Genomic DNA, 19,095 nt, shown 5'->3' on the forward strand with positions numbered 1-19,095 from the left:
AGTCGGTCCTTTCCATTGGCCGGTACCGTCACCGGAGGGGTATGCCTTCACCCGGCCATATGCCTTTACCAGGCCCAACCACAAAGTCGGTCCTTTCCATTGGCCGGTACCGTCACCGGAGGGGTATGCCTTCACCCGGCCATATGCCTTTACCAGGCCCAACCACAAAGTCGGTCCTTTCCATTGGCCGGTACCGTCACCGGAGGGGTATGCTTTCACCCGGCCGTATGCCTTTACCAGGCCCAACCACAAAGTCTGTCCTTTCCATTGGCCGGTACCGTCACCGGAGGGGTATGCCTTCACCCGGCCGTATGCCTTTACCAGGCCCAACCACAAAGTCGGTCCTTTCCATTGGCCGGTACCGTCACCGGAGGGGTATGCCTTCACCCGGCCGTATGCCTTTACCAGGCCCAACCACAAAGTCTGTCCTTTCCATTGGCCGGTACCGTCACCGGAGGGGTATGCCTTCACCCGGCCGTATGCCTTTACCAGGCCCAACCACAAAGTCGGTCCTTTCCATTGGCCGGTACCGTCACCGGAGGGGTATGCCTTCACCCGGCCGTATGCCTTTACCAGGCCCAACCACAAAGTCTGTCCTTTCCATTGGCCGGTACCGTCACCGGAGGGGTATGCCTTCACCCGGCCGTATGCCTTTACAAGTCAGTGCCCTATAGAGGGTTTTTGCTGGCAACCTTGGGAGGAGGGAAGGCCGCATAACAGCAGACAAAGCAAAAAGGTAAGTAATAACAGACCTGGCCAAAAGTGCCTACTTAAATAGCCCCCGATGTAGAGACCATTTCAGGTGTATCTGGGGGCAAAGCACCTTAATGGAGCTCACTCCCAGGCCGTCCCTGGCTAGATATACTTCCCGTACACGCTGTGCATTCAGGTGCTTCTGTGTGTCTGTTCTCCCCATCGGTGGGTCTTTTACACGGTGCTATTCGGCTGTAAAGAGCGTGTGTTTGTATCCTCAGTCTGCTGGCAGTGGGGGGAGGAAATCGCCGCACGGCAAACGTGGTGGCACACGGCTTTACCAACCTTTTCATCCTGGATAAGAAGGATCTTAGTGAAATCTTAACTCATTATCCCGAGTCTCAGAAACTTCTGCGCAGGAAAGCAAAGTAAGTTTCCTGGGATAAGATGTGGTCACGCCAAATTCTCGTCCGGCCAGAAACAGCCTCTGATTGTCTTCTGTAGGAAAATGCTTAAGAACACCAGCAAACCAAAAGACGAGGGTCCTGCCCAGAAGGGATTCCAGCACATCATCCCCCCAAGGCCCGAGACCCCCAAGCTTCTGAAAGCTGCACTTGCCGCTACTGAAAAAATGGGTTTTAAGGGATTTTCCAAACTAAGGCTTCGGATTAAAACGAAGAAAACCGTCCAGGTAAGTCCAGGAGCTAAGAAATAACCTACAGAGGATTGTACAGGATTGTTCCTTTCTTACTTCCCTCACAGTGAAGACCCTCTTAATCAATTTAGGGTGCACTCACCTTATGGCCTCCGCATTAACCTCTAAACATAGGGAGAAAAGCTCTTATAATGCCAGTGGCTGCTTTCTGACAATAGCTGGAAATAACCGGCATTCTGCTGGAGAAGCCAGCGTTATTTTGGCCCTGCAGAAAGCCCAGGCCAGATACCCCGTGCCCTAGGTTGGGGTGAGTGCAGTCAGGCAAAGGCATTACTAGTGGGTAGCGGCGCTGTTCACGACGGACATGGATGCAGAAAAGGCAGTAAAATGAAGCGTTTCATATTAAAATCATATCAGGCAGAGCAGCGCCGTCAGCTTTACTCCCCAACAAGCTCCATAAACACGTAGGAAAGGAGATGGACAGAGCCCCTCACGCAATGTCTGTAATTCCTCCTACAGCCAACCACTTCCAGCCCAGTACCCCCAGGATCCCCGGTCCACCGCCGATCTCCGGTGCCCCCCATCAAAGCAGAAGACCATGACCCGACTGACATAGTGTCCGAGTCTGCAGACAACACTGTTTGTATTCGGGTCAGCCCGTCCTCTCGGGGTGACGAACAGATCCTTTCTGTGGAAGCGACTGGACCAGAGGAGGAAAAGAAATAAAGAAGGGGCGTCATGTAGGATTTGGTGGAACTTAAGCCCTTTTCCGGTAAAGCAGCAAAGCTGCTGTCAGACCCAGAGGGCCATTGGGGCCTGGAAAGCGATAACAACCTGCCATCAATAAATGCAGAGGTACGGAAACCGCTTACACCGGGAACTGCCTGTTACGGGCCTGCGGGGGTGAAGAGAGAGGAGCCGTCCTCGCTCCCGGCCCTGCGCTCGCTTTTTGCAGTATAGCCCTGTTGTAAGGGGCAGGGGACAGTAGGCTTAGTTCTGAGTAAAAAGCTGTAATGTCTATTAAAAGGAAAATTGTTATTTTGTTAAATAAATCTATTCCTGCAAACGAAACCTTTGCTTCTGGGGCCATTTTTCTGAGGTATGAGCAGGGTTACGTGCAGCACTGGGGCGGAATACCCCGTGGCACAGCTCGGTCACCCTAACCTGATCTTGGACCTGTTGACTGGTAGGTATACGCTGTTTCACCCGCTCCTGCCCTGTATGGGGCAACGTCAGTGGAGGATTATCTGCCACATGATATGATTGTCTCTGTTTCATTAACAGACATTAAGGACAAGAGTCACCCCGCAGCTGGCGTAGCAGCAGGTCACCGGAAAGGGTAACTCTTAACAGCCTGATATGTAGAAAAGCTTGTCTGTCTGTCTGTCTGTCTGTCAGTTCTCGCTCAATGTGGAATGGGTTAGGCAGGGACCAGTTCTAAGGATGTCTCTACATGCCATTAATCGGAGGGGAAACACCGACGTCCTGCTTGCCTCTCAGGGAAGGCTGCCCGGCTTTTTGCCAACGCGTTTTGCTTCCTCTTCTGCCTCCACACGCGAGGCCCAAATAAAACAGACCTGAAGCGTAGTTATGCTGAACACAAGCTTGTCGTATGATTACATTTTTCTGCGTCTGACTCTGTGTGTGTGTGTGTGTGTGTGTGTGTGTGTGTGTGTGTGTGTGTGTGTGACGGGCTGTGACGGTATTATCTGGAAACCACAATGAGAAAACAATTGAAGGAGTCACACCGCAGACAGAGGCGCTTGCTGTAGTAATACTTTTTAATGCTGCTCTTCAAAGAAAATCTGCTGGCCCATTTGGCTGGTTATCGGCGCATGTCCCGTTGGGCTGATGATGGCGGTGTGAGTGCGTGTCCCGTGGACTCTGCCGCCGGCCCGTTGGGCTGATGATGGCGGTGTGAGTGCGTGTCCCGTGGACTCTGCCGCCGGCCCGTTTGGCTGATTATGGCGGTGTGAGTGCGTGTCCCGTGGACTCTGTGCCGCCGGCCCGTTGGGCTGATGATGGCGGTGTGAGTGCGTGTCCCGTGGACTCTGCCGCCGGCCCGTTTGGCTGATTATGGCGGTGTGAGTGCGTGTCCCGTGGACTCTGTGCTGCCGGCCCGTTGGGCTGATGATGGCGGTGTGAGTGCGTGTCCCGTGTTCAGTTAAAGGTTGTCCCGTAGTACAAGTACCTTCACAGGAGGTTTATTGATGTCCCTGCGTGTGCCCCACAGAGCCCAGACATCAAGCAGGCAGCTGCCGTTTGCCCCTGCAGTGGCAGATTGGGTAACTGCAAGGAGAAGTCAGTGATGGCCACAAACCCCAACAGACGTAAGGCGTTGATCCCAAATCGAGCCGCGAAATTAACTGCGTGTTTATGCGATAATTAGAGGAATACTAACGCCATGGCGGGAGCCGGGCAGCACGGGGTTAAATAGTGACAGCGGTAATGCTATTAGAAGGCAGCCTGTCCGTCTCTGCCACGGGCTACAAGCTGAGGCTGATGGGATGAGGTCTGCCGTTATGCCACAATCCTCTTACCCGAGGGAGGCAGATGGCGGCCGGCAGGGTGCGAGGCTTTGCGGCTGACGGCCGACATATATATTAATCCGTCCGGACAGCATGTACATGCACGGCTGTGTCCCGTGGAGTGTGCGATCGCTGCACGTTAGTGTTTGGAGCCGCGTAGACCAGGCTTCAGAGACACTCTTTCTTCCTTCGGGGTTCACCTGTGGAAAGGTGTGATCACAGACGGGCACCTAGAGGCTTCTGGCCAGATTCTCCTCTCTCCTGCCGCGTTCTCTATCAGCCGGGACCCGTCTAAAAGGCCGCCATGTTCGTCCTGTGCTCGCTGCTCACTTTGTCCTTCCGGCACCTGCTACGGAGACAGGAGACAGCGGAGGGGCGAGCCGGGCACAAGACCCCGCGGACGGGAAAGCACAAAGCATTCTCCTCGGCCCCCTGGAGGTCTACTCAGATGAGCCAACAGAGCGAGACAAGGCCCCGCGAGCCGCAGGTGAGGGCCATCTTTAGCCGGAACCGGTATGAAGAAGCTGGGGGGGGGGGGGACTTGTGCGTATATATCTATATATATATGTATAATGTGTATATATCTATATATATGTATATATATACTGTATATATGGCACAGGTTGTGGGAGAGAAGGGAGGTGGTTGTGTCTTTCTCGCTGCATAGCCCCTCGGTGTTTAATGCGCTCCTCCGTCCTGCTCTAGGAAACCCATCAAACTCATACGCACTGTATAGACAAAAGTATTGGGACACCTGACCGTTACACCGTCAGGGGCTTTGATGACATCACATTCTAACACTTAGACAGTAATATGTAGCTGGCTCCCCCCTTTGCAGATATAACGGCTTCCGCTATTCCGGGAAGGGTTTCCACAAGATTTTGGGGGAGTTTCTGTGGGATTTTTGCCCGTTCATCCAGTAGAGCGTTTGTGAGGTCAGGGCTGATGTTGGGTGAGACGCTCGGCTCGCAGTCTCGGCTACACTTCATCCCAAAGGTGTTTCATGGGATTGAGGTCGGGCTCTGTGCGGCCGGTCAAGTTCACATGCGTGGGTGGCATAAAGTGGCACCAGGGTCACGGCATGTGACGGGTGTCTGTCAGAGAGCAGTACGGGATGTATACACGTATGATCGTGGATAGAGTGCATTCAGGTGAATCAGTGGCTGCGTCACTGCAGGAACAAGAAGCGTGATGTCATAATGTTTTACAGAATTAGCAAACTCCTGACTCTACCTGATACCAACCGTCAGGGCGAGGTCCCCAAAACACGAAATACAGCTATGCCCCATGCGGGACAAGCCAGCGGAGTCCCGTGACTCAGTGCCCCAGCAATGTGTGGCCCCGCCTGACACAACGCAGGAGCCGCGACGCTCAGGTATGTGCAACAATCAGGATCAGCCGGCTGACACAGCGTCAGGTATGTGTAACAATCAGGATCAGCCGCCTGACACAGCGCAGGAGCCGCGATGCTCAGGTATGTGCAACAATCAGGATCAGCCGGCTGACACAGCGTCAGGTATGTGTAACAATCAGGATCAGCCGCCTGACACAGCGCAGGAGCCGCGACGCTCAGGTATGTGCAACAATCAGGATCAGCCGGCTGACACACGGCATATACTCTGTGTATGCGCAGCCAGGGAGCCTCTGTGAGGTACGTGAGTGGCACTGCGCCGGTCCCCGGGGCCCCACGGGGTGTATGTGTACCCGGTGTTCCCAGGGTATTTAGTCATTGTGGTCTGTTTGATGGAGGGGATATGTCATTGTATCTGTTAGGAATCTGCTACATTTATGTTTATGTCTCAATTTGCTACCATTAAATGGTTTGGGTTATTAATAATATCTTGTGACTGGGGATCTGGCTCTAGGAGAGTTTCCTTCTACCTACACCCCATCCTCTGCTCAGAGCTCCTTTACCCCTATCCTTTCTCTGATCATTAGAGCATTTACCCCTCTCTGTTATGGAGCCACACGGGGGCCGGGCAGGTTATCGTTGGTTACAGCGCTCCCCTGAGGTCATGCAGAGCGTACAGCGTACTGCTGGGTGATGTCATGGCAGATCACGCTCGCCGTGCTCAGAAATGAGTAAAGTGCGCGGCTTCCTAGCCCCGGCGTGACTTATTTTTACGGGCTGGATGCTAGTTTGTTGAGCATCATGCCGGCTTGTGTCCTCGCCGCGCAGGAGCAGCTCGTGGGCAACGACGTTAGGATAGCACCAGGAATTCCTATGCCGGGAGTGACCTCGCCGCATTTTGTGTCCGCGTTACCGGGAGTGACCTCGCCGCATTACCGGGAGTGACCTCGCACTTTACCGGGAGTGACCTCGCCGCGTTACCGGGAGTGACCTCGCCGCGTTACCGGGAGTGACCTCGCCGCATTACCGGGAGTGACCTCGCACTTTACCGGGAGTGACCTCGCCGCATTACCGGGAGTGACCTCGCCGCATTACCGGGAGTGACCTCGCCGCATTACCGGGAGTGACCTCGCCGCATTACCGGGAGTGACCTCGCCGCATTACCGGGAGTGACCTCGCCGCATTTTGTGTCCGCGTTACCGGGAGTATAACACAGCAGCGTGCTCTCTCTCCGTATAACACAGCAGTGTGATCTCTCTCTGTATAACACAGCAGTGTGCTCTCTCTCTCTGTATAACACAGCAGTGTGATCTCTCTGTATAGCGAGGCGGTGTCATCTCTCTCTCTGTATAGCGAGGCGGTGTCACCTCTCCCTCTCTGTATAGCGAGGCGGTGTCACCTCTCTCTGTATAGCGAGGCGGTGTCACCTCTCTCTCTCTCTGTATAGCGAGACGGTGTCACTTCTCTCTCTCTCTCTGTATAGCGAGGCGGTGTCACTTCTCTCTCTGTATAGTGTGGGCGTGTCACTTCTCTCTCTCTCTGTATAGTGTGGTGGTGTCACTTCTCTCTCTCTCTCTGTATAGTGTGGTGGTGTCACTTCTCTCTCTCTCTGTATAGTGAGGTGGTGTCACTTCTCTCTCTCTCTGTATAGTGAGGCGGCGTCACTTCTCTCTCTCTCTGTATAGCGAGGCGGTGTCACTTCTCTCTCTCTCTCTGTATAGTGTGGTGGTGTCACTTCTCTCTCTCTGTATATAGTGAGGTGGTGTCACTTCTCTCTCTCTCTCTGTATAGTGTGGTGGTGTCACTTCTCTCTCTCTGTATATAGTGAGGTGGTGTCACTTCTCTCTCTCTCTCTGTATAGTGTGGTGGTGTCACTTCTCTCTCTCTGTATATAGTGAGGTGGTGTCACTTCTCTCTCTGTGTAGTGAGGCGGTGTCACCTCTCTCTCTCTCTGTATAGCGAGACGGTGTCACTTCTCTCTCTCTCTCTGTATAGCGAGGCGGTGTCACTTCTCTCTCTGTATAGTGTGGGCGTGTCACTTCTCTCTCTCTCTGTATAGTGTGGTGGTGTCACTTCTCTCTCTCTCTCTGTATAGTGTGGTGGTGTCACTTCTCTCTCTCTCTGTATAGTGAGGTGGTGTCACTTCTCTCTCTCTCTGTATAGTGAGGCGGCGTCACTTCTCTCTCTCTCTGTATAGCGAGGCGGTGTCACTTCTCTCTCTCTCTCTGTATAGTGTGGTGGTGTCACTTCTCTCTCTCTGTATATAGTGAGGTGGTGTCACTTCTCTCTCTCTCTCTGTATAGTGTGGTGGTGTCACTTCTCTCTCTCTGTATATAGTGAGGTGGTGTCACTTCTCTCTCTCTCTCTGTATAGTGTGGTGGTGTCACTTCTCTCTCTCTGTATATAGTGAGGTGGTGTCACTTCTCTCTCTGTGTAGTGAGGCGGTGTCACTTCTCTCTCTCTCTGTATAGTGAGGTGGTGATACTTCTCTCTCTCTCTCTCTGTATAGTGAGGCGGCGTCACTTCTCTCTCTCTCTGTATAGCGAGGCGGTGTCACCTCTCTCTCTGTATAGTGAGGTGGTGTCACTTCTCTCTCTCTGTATAGTGAGGCGGTGTCACCTCTCTCTCTCTCTGTATAGCGAGGCGGTGTCACTTCTCTCTCTCTCTCTGTATAGCGAGGCGGTGTCACTTCTCTCTCTCTCTGTATAGTGAGGTGGTGTCACTTCTCTCTCTCTCTGTATAGCGAGGCGGTGTCACCTCTCTCTGTATAGCGAGGCGGTGTCACCTCTCTCTCTCTCTGTATAGCGAGGCGGTGTCACTTCTCTCTCTGTATAGCGTGGTGGTGTCACTTCTCTCTCTCTCTCTCTGTATAGTGTGGTGGTGTCACTTCTCTCTCTCTCTGTATAGCGAGGCGGTGTCACCTCTCTCTGTATAGCGAGGCGGTGTCACCTCTCTCTCTCTCTGTATAGCGAGGCGGTGTCACTTCTCTCTCTGTATAGCGTGGTGGTGTCACTTCTCTCTCTCTCTCTCTGTATAGTGTGGTGGTGTCACTTCTCTCTCTCTCTGTATAGTGAGGCGGCGTCACTTCTCTCTCTCTCTCTGTATAGCGAGGCGGTGTCACTTCTCTCTCTCTCTGTATAGTGAGGCGGCGTCACTTCTCTCTCTCTCTCTCTGTATAGTGTGGTTGTGTCACTTCTCTCTCTCTCTGTATAGGGAGGCGGCGTCACTTCTCTCTCTCTCTCTGTATAGCGAGGCGGTGACTTCAATTACATCCTTCTGACCGGATACCAAATGCCCTGTGGGCTGAAGATAAAGCTTCCTCTGTACTCACACAATGAACAAAGACTGAGTGCCTCCAGGATCACAGCAGTGCCCCCTAACGCATGCGCAGAGTGACCTGTTCAGACAATCATACCTGGGGCATTTCATTCCAGACTGACCTTAGGGGGGTATCCAGACATAGAAGACACTGGAGGGGATCTTGCCCAATGCTTTGAAGGAGTTCCTATGCAATGCTTGTTATATCCGTGTCTGGGCCCATTCCTTGTTATTACTTTTAGCCGTGTTAATCCTGTCCTGATGTTACCGTAGCAATAATCCCAGCAATCAGAATTACAGCCCCTTCCCTGCCCCGTGCAGGGTATGTACAGAGTAACAGCCCCCTCCCTGCCCCGTGCAGGGTATATACAGAGTAACAGCCCCCTCCCTGCCCCGTGCAGGGTATATACAGAGTAACAGCCCCCTCCCTGCCCAGTGCAGGGTATGTACAGAGTAACAGCCCCCTCCCTGCCCCGTGCAGGGTATATACAGAGTAACAGCCCCCTCCCTGCCCCGTGCAGGGTATATACAGAGTAACAGCCCCCTCCCTGCCCAGTGCAGGGTATGTACAGAGTAACAGCCCCCTCCCTGCCCTGTGCAGGGTATGTACAGAGTAACAGCCCCCTCCCTGCCCCGTGCAGGGTATATACAGAGTAACAGCCCCCTCCCTGCCCCGTGCAGGGTATGTACAGAGTAACAGCCCCCTCCCTGCCCTGTGCAGGGTATGTACAGAGTAACAGCCCCTTCCCTGCCCCGTGCAGGGTATATACAGAGTAACAGCCCCCTCCCTGCCCCGTGCAGGGTATATACAGAGTAACAGCCCCCTCCCTGCCCCGTGCAGGGTATGTACAGAGTAACAGCCCCCTCCCTGCCCTGTGCAGGGTATGTACAGAGTAACAGCCCCTTCCCTGCCCCGTGCAGGGTATGTACAGAGTAACAGCCCCCTCCCTGCCCCGTGCAGGGTATATACAGAGTAACAGCCCCTTCCCTGCCCCGTGCAGGGTATGTACAGAGTAACAGCCCCCTCCCTGCCCCGTGCAGGGTATATACAGAGTAACAGCCCCCTCCCTGCCCCGTGCAGGGTATGTACAGAGTAACAGCCCCCTCCCTGCCCCGTGCAGGGTATATACAGAGTAACAGCCCCTTCCCTGCCCTGTGCAGGGTATGTACAGAGTAACAGCCCCCTCCCTGCCCCGTGCAGGGTATATACAGAGTAACAGCCCCCTCCCTGGCACGCTTCCCGTGGGTCGCTACATTCCTTCATTCTCAGAGCCGGCTGGTTCGTCGTGTAACTGGAGAGTATCTGAGATAAGGGGCTGGGAACCTGTATGGGATTACCAGTCCATTGAAAGCCGGGACTGTATCTTTCTCAGGGGCAGATGGCAGCTGTAGTTTACAGAGTGATTGTATGACTTATGCCGGTTACTGGCAGCGTCGGTAGAACCCAGTAATAAACGTGTCGCCCAGTTTACACACAGTGCGTCCCCGTCAATTACTTTGTTTTGCCTCCGCAGGGCCCTCAGTGCATCTATCTGCCTAACTCTTTGTGCCTCCAGCGGTGGACGTTCGTTGCCAGACCCGGTACTGGATTGCCCCTGGGGCCAAACGGTGAGTGATCCGCCAGGTATGTAGGGAGGAGGAGGTGCTGATGCAGCAGGTTAACTCACATTCCAGCCATTCTCACCCACACAGCCAGTGGATCCCGGGGACAGGGCCGGCCCCGCAGCCCGTGGACTGGTCACCGCAGCCCGTGGACTGGTCACCGCAGCCCGTGGACTGGTCACCGCAGCCCGTGGACTGGTCACCGCTCTGCCAGGGCCGTAGGTAAAGGGCTTGTGTAATGGTGCATAGTTCCAGGGGCCGGCTCTGTCCAGGTATTCGGAAGTTTCCTGATGGGCATAGTTTTTACACCCAGAAACCTCTGGGAAGAAAGAGGGGACCCGGCTGCGGGTTTTACGGGGTCTGTGCGCTGGGTAGGTACGGCTGGGACTGGCAGCTGCAGCAGACAGCTTTTAACTTTAACATTTCCTGCGTCACTTTATTTGCCGGCCTTTCCTCTGGATTTGGCTTCCTGACCGATCGCTCTGCTTTCTCTGCTCTGGATTTTCTCACAGAAAGCAGTCCTGGGGGGGGGTGTTATCGAGCACCTCTTGTAGTCTCCCTCCTCCCCCTTTCTCCTTCCCTCCTCCCCCTTTCTCCTTCCCTCCTCCTCCTCTCTCCTTCCCTCCTCCTCCTCTCTCCTTGCCTCCTACTCCTCGTTTCCTACTCCTCGTTTCCTCCCCACCTCACTCGTGTTTAGCCTGGGAAGTTTGGGATGGACTCTGGACCTGCCAGCGCCTGTTTGGACAGGTACGGCTATTGGCGGCATATTAACCCTTTCACTTATTTTAACTCAGACCAAAAAGAGATCCCCTGGGGATTGTCTGTCAGCTCAGGGGAGCCTAGTTTAGGCGTTCCTTCCACGCGGGCGTCACAGCACAACGTACAGCCGTGCAAGAACTACAGGAGTTACTATATGAGTTACGTCTCATAGGCTGCGCAGGAACTACAGGGGTTAATCGTGTACATATTGAGGTCATGTCTTTGAGAAGTTTAGAGAGACAGCCACACTGAGTGCCTGCATTCCCGTGACTGTAACCCACAGGAGCGTTTCACTTGAGTAGCACTCGGTAATCTCGTACATGCCATTTCAGTGAGGATTAGATCCCGCTCCCGCCGTGACCGCCTGCATAACCCCATCTGCTGCCCTTTAGGTTACTGCTGGTGCCCGGGGGCCACTTGTTCTGCTGTCCCACGAGACGAGGTGGCAGGCCTGAGAGTCCGAGTGAGTGACATTCCAGAGGATCGGCACCGTAAACATGCGCAAATGTCTCAGGAGAGGACCGGCTTACAAGTATTAAGAGAGGCCCGTGTACAGAGACGGCTGAGGGCAGAGCTGCAAGACGTTAAACAGACACGCATCATGTATGAACAGGACAGCAGACGTAAGAGACAGCCACAGGACAGACTGCTTACTGAAAACATACAGGAGAGTGGGGCAGGCTCGAGCGCCACCCAAGACAAGAGAGAGCTGCAGGAGAAGCTGGACATGAAAGAGCGAGAGAATAAGGAGCTGAGCTGGAAGCTCCAGCAGGTGAGCTGCCACTTTTACACATGGGGGGGCAGCACTGAAACATCAGGATCTCGGGAAAGGTTAACATTTTGTGTTACTTCGGGGCCCCTGATTACTTGTCTGGCCCCATCAGGGAGGGACGGATCTGGAGAAACACAGAGACCTCCTGGTGTCAGAGAATCAGCGTCTGAAGTGCGAGCTGCAGCTTCTCAAGAGCTGTGTGGACAATGCAGGTGAGAAGGTATGTGTGCTTCTGAGATATATATACATCTATATATATACATATATGTACATACATACACATATGTACACATAAACACATATATATATCCACCCACCCTCCTCGGGGCCATAGAGAGCCTTATATATATATATATATATATATATATATACACACATATATATATAACCCAGCTCCAGGCATTGTGTAAATCTGGCCGGCATCCCCTCTTTTAGAATTCAGTGCTAAAAGTCTAGTGTAAATACCACCCCCTCCTGTGCCCCTGCTCTGGAGTACTGTCTGCCCTGGGAAAGCTCTCTGGTGAGACCCTCTGCAGTGTGGACACCATGGAGCTTGTAATCCTTGTCTTCCAGGAGCTGAAGGAACGCGTTGGCCACTTGGAGCAGGTGAAGAGGGAGCAGGAACTACTTATTGCTGCGCTGCAGAGGGAGGTAATGGAGGGTAGTTTTCACTGTACCAAGAGGGTGGTGAATAAGTGGAGCAATCTTTCAGCAGAAGTGGTAGCGGCTAATACAGAGGGGTCATTTAAACATAGATGCGATAAGTGTAAGGCTCCTGAATTCAAGACCAAAGACTGATAAAGGTTTAAAAGCGGGGAGACTGGATGCTTGCTTCTGATCTGCTGCCAAATTCTATGCAGGTCCAGCAGAAAGCCGATCGACTAGCTGAGGCCGAGCTGCGGCTCCGGGACTCTGTGCGGGAGAAAGTGGAACAAGAAGAGAGGCTAAACCGCAGATTACGAGAATGTCAGCAACCCCAAATAAAGGTCAGAGTTCACAGGGTTTGGGTGGAAACAAAGCCTGGCAGCCTGCTTAGACGTCACGCGTAGCCTTGTACTTGGGGCTTGTTTGATGCTTCACTCACAGGGGTGCAAAAAGGACTGCACCCTGTGTGCATTAAACAACGCTGTGTGCGTTTCTCGCAGCGGCAGTTTCTTTATACTGTAGGACATCAGATATCGGATGGCCCATGACACAAATGTTTTTTTTGCAGTCTATAACGCAGAAGGTGGAGGTGGAGTGCGGGAAGATGAAGGCTGCGCTCAGTCAGGCACAGAGCCGCAGCATGTATCTGCAGGAACAAGTAGACATGCAGAAAGGCATGCTGCAGGAAATGCAACTGAAGCTGCAACAGGAACATCGGGAGAAAGAAAAGTTCAGAGCACAGGTCAGCAAACAAGGGGGACAAATCGATCAGAAGTGGGACCATAATCTGCCTCATCTGAGGGTGCGACATGACATGGGGCTGCTTCACTCCGCTCTGCAGGTAGAAGTGTATGCCATGGAGCTGGAGCGGACGCAGATTCAGATGATGCAGGAGTTTCAGTCTCTCCAGCAGGAGAAGGAGCAGGCAGTGGCTGAGGCTTTTCAGCATGCGCAGACAGAGATGAGAGTGGTGCACCACAGCCTGGACGGTGAGTCAGTACTTGGTCGCTTTTGGAATCCAGTCCTTGTATCTGATAATCTGCGCTCCATATTCAGGCCTTGTATCAGATAATCTGTGCTCCATATTCAGGCCTTGTATCTGTTAATCTGCGCTCCATATTCAGGCCTTGTAACTGTTAATCTGTGCTCCATATTCATGCCTTGTATCAGATAATCTGCGCTCCATATTCAGGCCTTGTATCTGTTAATCTGCGCTCCATATTCAGGCCTTGTATCTGTTAATCTGCGCTCGATATTCAGGCCTTGTATCTGTTAATCTGCGCTCCATATTCAGGCCTCGTATCTGATAATCTGCGCTCCATATTCAGCCCTCGTATCTGTTAATCTGCGCTCCATATTCAGGCCTTGTATCTGTTAATCTGCGCTCCATATTCAGGCCTTGTATCAGATAATCTGCGCTCCATATTCAGGCCTTGTATCAGATAATCTGCGCTCCATATTCAGGCCTTGTATCTGATAATCTGCGCTCCATATTCAGGCCTCGTATCTGTTAATCTGCGCTCCATATTCAGGCCTTGTATCTGTTAATCTGCACTCCATATTCAGGCCTCGTATCTGTTAATCTGCGCTCCATATTCAGGCCTTGTATCAGATAATCTGCGCTCCATATTCAGGCCTCGTATCTGTTAATCTGCGCTCCATATTCAGGCCTCGTATTTGATAATCTGCACTCCATATTCAGGCCTCGTATCTGATAATCTGCACTCCATATTCAGGCCTCGTATCTGTTAATCTGCGCTCCATATTCAGGCCTTGTATCAGATAATCTGCGCTCCATATTCAGGCCTCGTATCTGTTAATCTGCGCTCCATATTCAGGCCTCGTATTTGATAATCTGCACTCCATATTCAGGCCTCGTATCTGATAATCTGCACTCCATATTCAGGCTTTGAAATCCAGGTCTTGTAAACGTCTGTAAATCAGAAGTGAAGCGCAAGAACATGTGGAAAAATGAATAACACACAATAATAGTGTAATAAGTATGACATAAAGTGATTAAGTAAGTGTGGAAGGTGCACTCACAAAAGTAACTTCAAAATAGGCTCATCAACAGAACTCTTCAGAACAGAGATTCTTCTTATGATCTGTAATATGGGTGAAAAACCACAAATATGTTAACAGCTGTTGCTGGCCCTTGGGCCCCAGGATGCGCAGCATAATTTTGGGGACACACTATATGTAGCACAGTGTAAATCTCCATCTCTACCTGCTTCAGGTGTACGTAAGAACCTTCTGACTCTGCAGCCCGCGCTGCGCACGCTGACCCAGGATTACAATGCTTTAAAGAGACAGGTTCGCGATTTTCCCAGCCTGCTGCAGGACACCCTGTGTGAAGCGCGTCAGGAGGTATGATGGCTGTTCCTAAATGTTACAGGTGACCGTATTAATGGTGTGATCATTAAGTGAAACCGCAGCCTTGGCGCACTGACTATTTGGCATCTTTATATTTAGTACATATTGCGCTGTTTTGTGAGACTGCTGGTTTCTCTTCTCTAGTTCTCAGTGGCACTTCAAAGCTTTCGCCAAACAAACGATGAACTTTTACGCAAATACCGCAGGGAACTGCAGCTGCGCAAGGAGTGTCACAACCAGCTGGTGCGGCTCCGAGGTAGGTGAAGATAAACTGAGCGTGCGCTGTAAGTCCTTCCCGGCGCAGCTGACATGCAGTGAACGTGTCTTCTTTGCAGGGAACATCCGGGTTCTTGCACGGGTTCGACCAGTCACAGCCGAGGATGGACCGGGGTCACAAAACGTCGTGTCGTTTGACCAAGACGATGATGGCATTCTGTGCGTTGCTCATAAGGGGAAAAATCTGTCTTTTGAACTTGACAAAGTCTTTGCCCCGCGCACAACACAGGAGGAGGTATGCAGCCATTAAGAGCTCGGAAATGTGGCAGCGCAGCCGGAGAGAATGGTGTCTGTGGGGGGTTTGGAAGGATGTGAAATCGTTTTGTGTCCGTAGGTATTCTTGGAGGTGTCCCCTCTCATCACGTCCTGCCTGGATGGTTACAGCGTCTGTATTCTGGCTTACGGACAGACCGGCTCCGGGAAGACGTACAGCATGGAGGTGCGCATGAATGTCAGGGGAATCAGGAGGTGGATGACATGACGGGGGGGCCTTTATGAACGTCTCTCAATTATCACTGACCCAGGGGCCGTCTTCAGATCCAGGAATTAACCAGCGTGCCCTGCGCCTCCTTCTGTCTGAGGTGAAAGAGCGAACCAGCTGCTGGGACCACCACCTGACTGTCAGCATGGCGGAGATCTACAACGAGTCCCTCCGGTAAGAAATGGGAACAATGGCAGACGGACCTAGGAGTTCCCAAGGGGAAGGAACAGCTGAAGTGGATTTACTCTCAGCAAAGCGGGTTATTGGAGAGGCCACATGCAGTTCTGCTCATACATGCCAGTCATACGAGCTTCGGGTCAACGAATGTGCTTTGCATGTATGAGCCGGACAGTCCGTTTAGACGGGTGCCTCGGCAGCATGCAGCGTGACCTCTTACTCTTGCAGGGATCTGCTGGGTGCTGACACTCACCCTCCTCTGGATATTAAGATGTCCCCCGGGGGTGCCGGAGAGCTGTACGTTCCTGGTTTGACACAGAAGAAAGTCGAGAGTATACACGATATAAACAAGGTGGGAAGTCTGGCTGTTTGTTTTTCAGTCGGGGGGCAGGGATGATTGTGTGCTCGGTGCTGTGTTGAAACACCCATTAACGCAACGCATTTTCTGCGTGCTCTGTAACGCGCTCCAGGAGCCCCCCGTGTAACCTTCCTTTTTTCCCTGGCTTTAGATCTTGGAGTTAGGATATAAACAGCGAGCGACCGAACAGACGAGCCTCAACAGCCACAGCTCGCGCTCTCACGCTCTGCTCATCCTGACAGCCAAAGGGAGGGAGACCAGCACGGGCATCTGTACCACGGGTTAGTGACGCCGCCTCCACGGGTGCAGCCTCTACCCCCAGAAGCCCTGCTTAGTACCTGGCGTGAGGGTACACTCAACCTGCCCCAACGAATGTCCCACAGGCTGCAAGTTACCGGCACGTTTTTCAGCAGTCTGCGTCTATCTTTGCAGGCAAGCTGTACCTGGTGGACCTGGCCGGATCAGAGCGGGTGTCCCGTTCTGGAGCTGCTGGTGAGCGCTTGCGCGAGGCTCAGTGCATTAACCGTTCCCTGTCTGCTTTGGGGGATGTTTTTTCTGCTCTTCGTTCAAACCAGGGGTATATTCCCTACCGCAACTCCAAGCTCACCTACCTGCTGCAAGAGCCTCTGAGCCGCGATGGGAAGGCCTTGCTGCTTCTACAGGTAAGATTGGGACTGAGCTGGCGAGCAGGGTGGGATCCCACAGAATCTGACCTCAGAGGGTCCCCTGCCACCAGAATGGTTAGTGGGGTGACACCACGGCTGTAATTCTTTGTGATGTGTGCAGGTGTCACCTACGGAGAAGGACGTCAGCGAGTCGCTTTGCTCCCTCAGATTTGGAGACCGGTTGCGGACCGTGGAGCTGGGGGCACCGACTCGGAGAGTCGAGAACAGCCTGGGCAGCACGGAGCTGTCCGAGGTACGGCCATCGCTCGATTCCTCTATCTGTACAGATAAAGACAATGCGCTGCGTGAGCTCGTCTGCTCGGGTCACACAGTCCTGGCAGAGTACCCTGGTGCCCAAATAAACGAGAAGCACTAGACGGGCAGAATTTATGGTGTCCAAATATTATACCCTGATAAACGGTGTTTATAAACATGTGCAAGAAAGCAGCGTTGGTGGTGGGTACAGGGAACCGTGAACCGATGGCCAACCTCCGAACAACGAGGAGGATCTGCTGGTTATACATACATTACTGGCGAGAGCGCAGGCACAACGCCGGTTAATAACGGTGTCTTTACTCACAGGGTGAAGCCGCAACGTTCCGCGGAGCCAGAAACACCTCTTTGCGGAAGAAAACAGTCAGTTCAGGTACGGTATTTCTATACTAACTGTGCCACCTTTCTCCGCTCCCATTCTGTTCTTTGTCATGTAGCCCAATCCCGGCTCCTTCTCCTCACATCTGTGCTGCCCCCCTTTCTCCACTCCTATCTGCTCTCATACATCATCCCCCTTCTTCTATCTAGCACTCCTTGTACCACGTATTACATACTTTTCTATACTGTACACCCCGTTCCATGCTCTCCTCTCACTCCCTTATCTGTCTGTGCCCCTCCATGCACATCTTCCACCTTCTGTCCTTTTCCCAGCTCCCATCCTAACCCCCACCCCTGCCTCCATGTGTTGTGCCTCTCTACCTGCCTGTTTCAACACCTGTCCTGTGCCCTTCCGGTAACCCCCTCTCCCGTTCGCATGTTCCTATTCATGCCTGCCCGCATCATGCCCCCTCTCACTCCCTTCCTGTCCCCCTTTCTTCACTCCCATCCTGATCCTCTCTCCATTTCCTCTCCTGTCCCTTCCCCACTCCTTGTTGCCCCCTTTCTCATCTGCTCTCACATATCTTGCCCCTCCTGCCCAGCACTCCTTGTACCCTCTCTCCCTTCTCCAATCTGGCTGTAATTATGCCCTGTACCCACAACTGCCGTCCTACACCCCACTTTCTCAGCTTCCACCCTACGCTACTTGTGCCGGCATCTCCCCTTTCTTACTTCCTATTCTCTTGGGCACCATGCCTGGCGTGTGTCCCTTTCCCTCCAGCCCTGCCCCCCACTCCTCCACCCCATACTGCTCTTCCCATGCTTTCTGTCCTGTGTTCCTTTTCCGTTCTGCACTCCTCTCATTCCCAACCTGTTCCTGTGCACCCCTTTACTCGTCTCTTGCTTCCTTGTCTGTCCCTAGTCATCATGCCTCCCTTTCCTCCTTTCCCAACTCTTACTCCCTACCAGTTTCTCATGTCTTGCTCCACATCCTTTCTCACCCCAAAGTGCGCTGAGGCTCCGCGCCTGACTAAGCCCACTTTCCTCTCTTCTCCAGTTCGCTTTCGGACGGGGCCCACCTGACTGCAGCCGTGTACATACCTGATTCTGTGAATACGTGAAACCAGTGCCGGACTGGGAATTACAACCAGCCCTGGAAATAATTCCTTAGCAGCCACATCCTTCATAGTACCATTTGTGGGGACACTGCACATGGCGGGTTCTGGCCCCAATATTTTGTGTTCAGAATTGGGGCAAACCCTGTATTTTAAAATTATGTTGGGGAAAAAACACATTAGTTTTAATACCATTCACTGGAAACACATAGTTTCTGATGTAACTGTCCTGTGACATCATGTAATGGGTGGCGACCAACTGCCAGAGCACCTGTATACTTTGTATTAAAAAATGCATTTTAAATAAAATGTTTATTTAATAGAAAGAAATGACTTTCACATTGTTATTACTAGTATGACTAATCTTACTCAAAACGCCCCAAAAACAAGAAAGCGTGACACTTTTTCTTATGGTGATTCTGGCCATCATAACGTATTTTAAGGCTCTGATCCAGAAATGTGTTGGTGCCTACGAGCCGGAGATCGGAGTCCGTGGACGATGATACCATCCCCCAGAAGACTTTCTACTGGAAACATTGGAGGACGATACGATTGAAGAAAGGGCTGGCGCCGTGCAATTGGCCAAATTATATTATAATGTATATTTATACATTATATTTTTATTTTAATTATATTTACATTTGGGGACAAAAAACTAGGTGCACCGCCTCCTGGTTCTAAGTCCCATTTGTCCTGACCCACGCACCACCATTCATACACACACACACAACACCTA

General features: G+C 52.3%; 2 protein-coding genes across 6 annotated transcripts in view; both read left to right on the plus strand.

Annotated features, from left to right (window-relative positions):
- CNGB1 (cyclic nucleotide gated channel subunit beta 1) overlaps positions 1 to 2,419 on the plus strand; it is a 34,075-nt gene extending 31,656 nt beyond the window's left edge. The window contains exons 39-41 of the mRNA XM_053449823.1: positions 975 to 1,121; positions 1,198 to 1,384; positions 1,868 to 2,419. Of these exons, the coding sequence (XP_053305798.1) occupies positions 975 to 1,121; positions 1,198 to 1,384; positions 1,868 to 2,074 (541 nt within the window). The 3' untranslated portion in view covers positions 2,075 to 2,419. The remainder of the gene's footprint in view (positions 1 to 974; positions 1,122 to 1,197; positions 1,385 to 1,867) is intronic.
- A 1,740-nt stretch (positions 2,420 to 4,159) lies between these two features.
- Positions 4,160 to 18,689, plus strand: KIFC3 (kinesin family member C3). 5 transcript variants are annotated; one of them, XM_053448417.1, is made up of 19 exons: positions 4,160 to 4,363; positions 10,060 to 10,153; positions 11,299 to 11,678; positions 11,791 to 11,898; positions 12,252 to 12,329; positions 12,539 to 12,664; positions 12,892 to 13,065; positions 13,165 to 13,312; positions 14,560 to 14,690; positions 14,841 to 14,952; positions 15,032 to 15,207; positions 15,307 to 15,411; positions 15,497 to 15,627; positions 15,859 to 15,982; positions 16,140 to 16,269; positions 16,421 to 16,650; positions 16,775 to 16,906; positions 17,236 to 17,299; positions 18,302 to 18,689. In XM_053448417.1, exons 1-19 carry the CDS (start codon positions 4,181 to 4,183, stop codon positions 18,325 to 18,327), a joined length of 2,652 nt encoding a protein of 883 aa, XP_053304392.1. In that variant the 5' UTR covers positions 4,160 to 4,180; the 3' UTR covers positions 18,328 to 18,689. The 5 variants fall into 5 exon arrangements, with proteins under 5 accessions (XP_053304392.1, XP_053304396.1, XP_053304395.1 ...); XM_053448421.1 differs by lacking the exon at positions 4,160 to 4,363 and adding an exon at positions 5,395 to 5,449; XM_053448420.1 differs by lacking the exon at positions 4,160 to 4,363 and adding an exon at positions 5,479 to 5,527.
- The last annotated feature ends 406 nt before the right edge of the window (positions 18,690 to 19,095 follow it).

The sequence above is a fragment of the Spea bombifrons genome, chromosome 10 (assembly GCF_027358695.1).
Source record: "Spea bombifrons isolate aSpeBom1 chromosome 10, aSpeBom1.2.pri, whole genome shotgun sequence".
NCBI classification, from domain to species: domain Eukaryota; kingdom Metazoa; phylum Chordata; class Amphibia; order Anura; family Pelobatidae; genus Spea; species Spea bombifrons.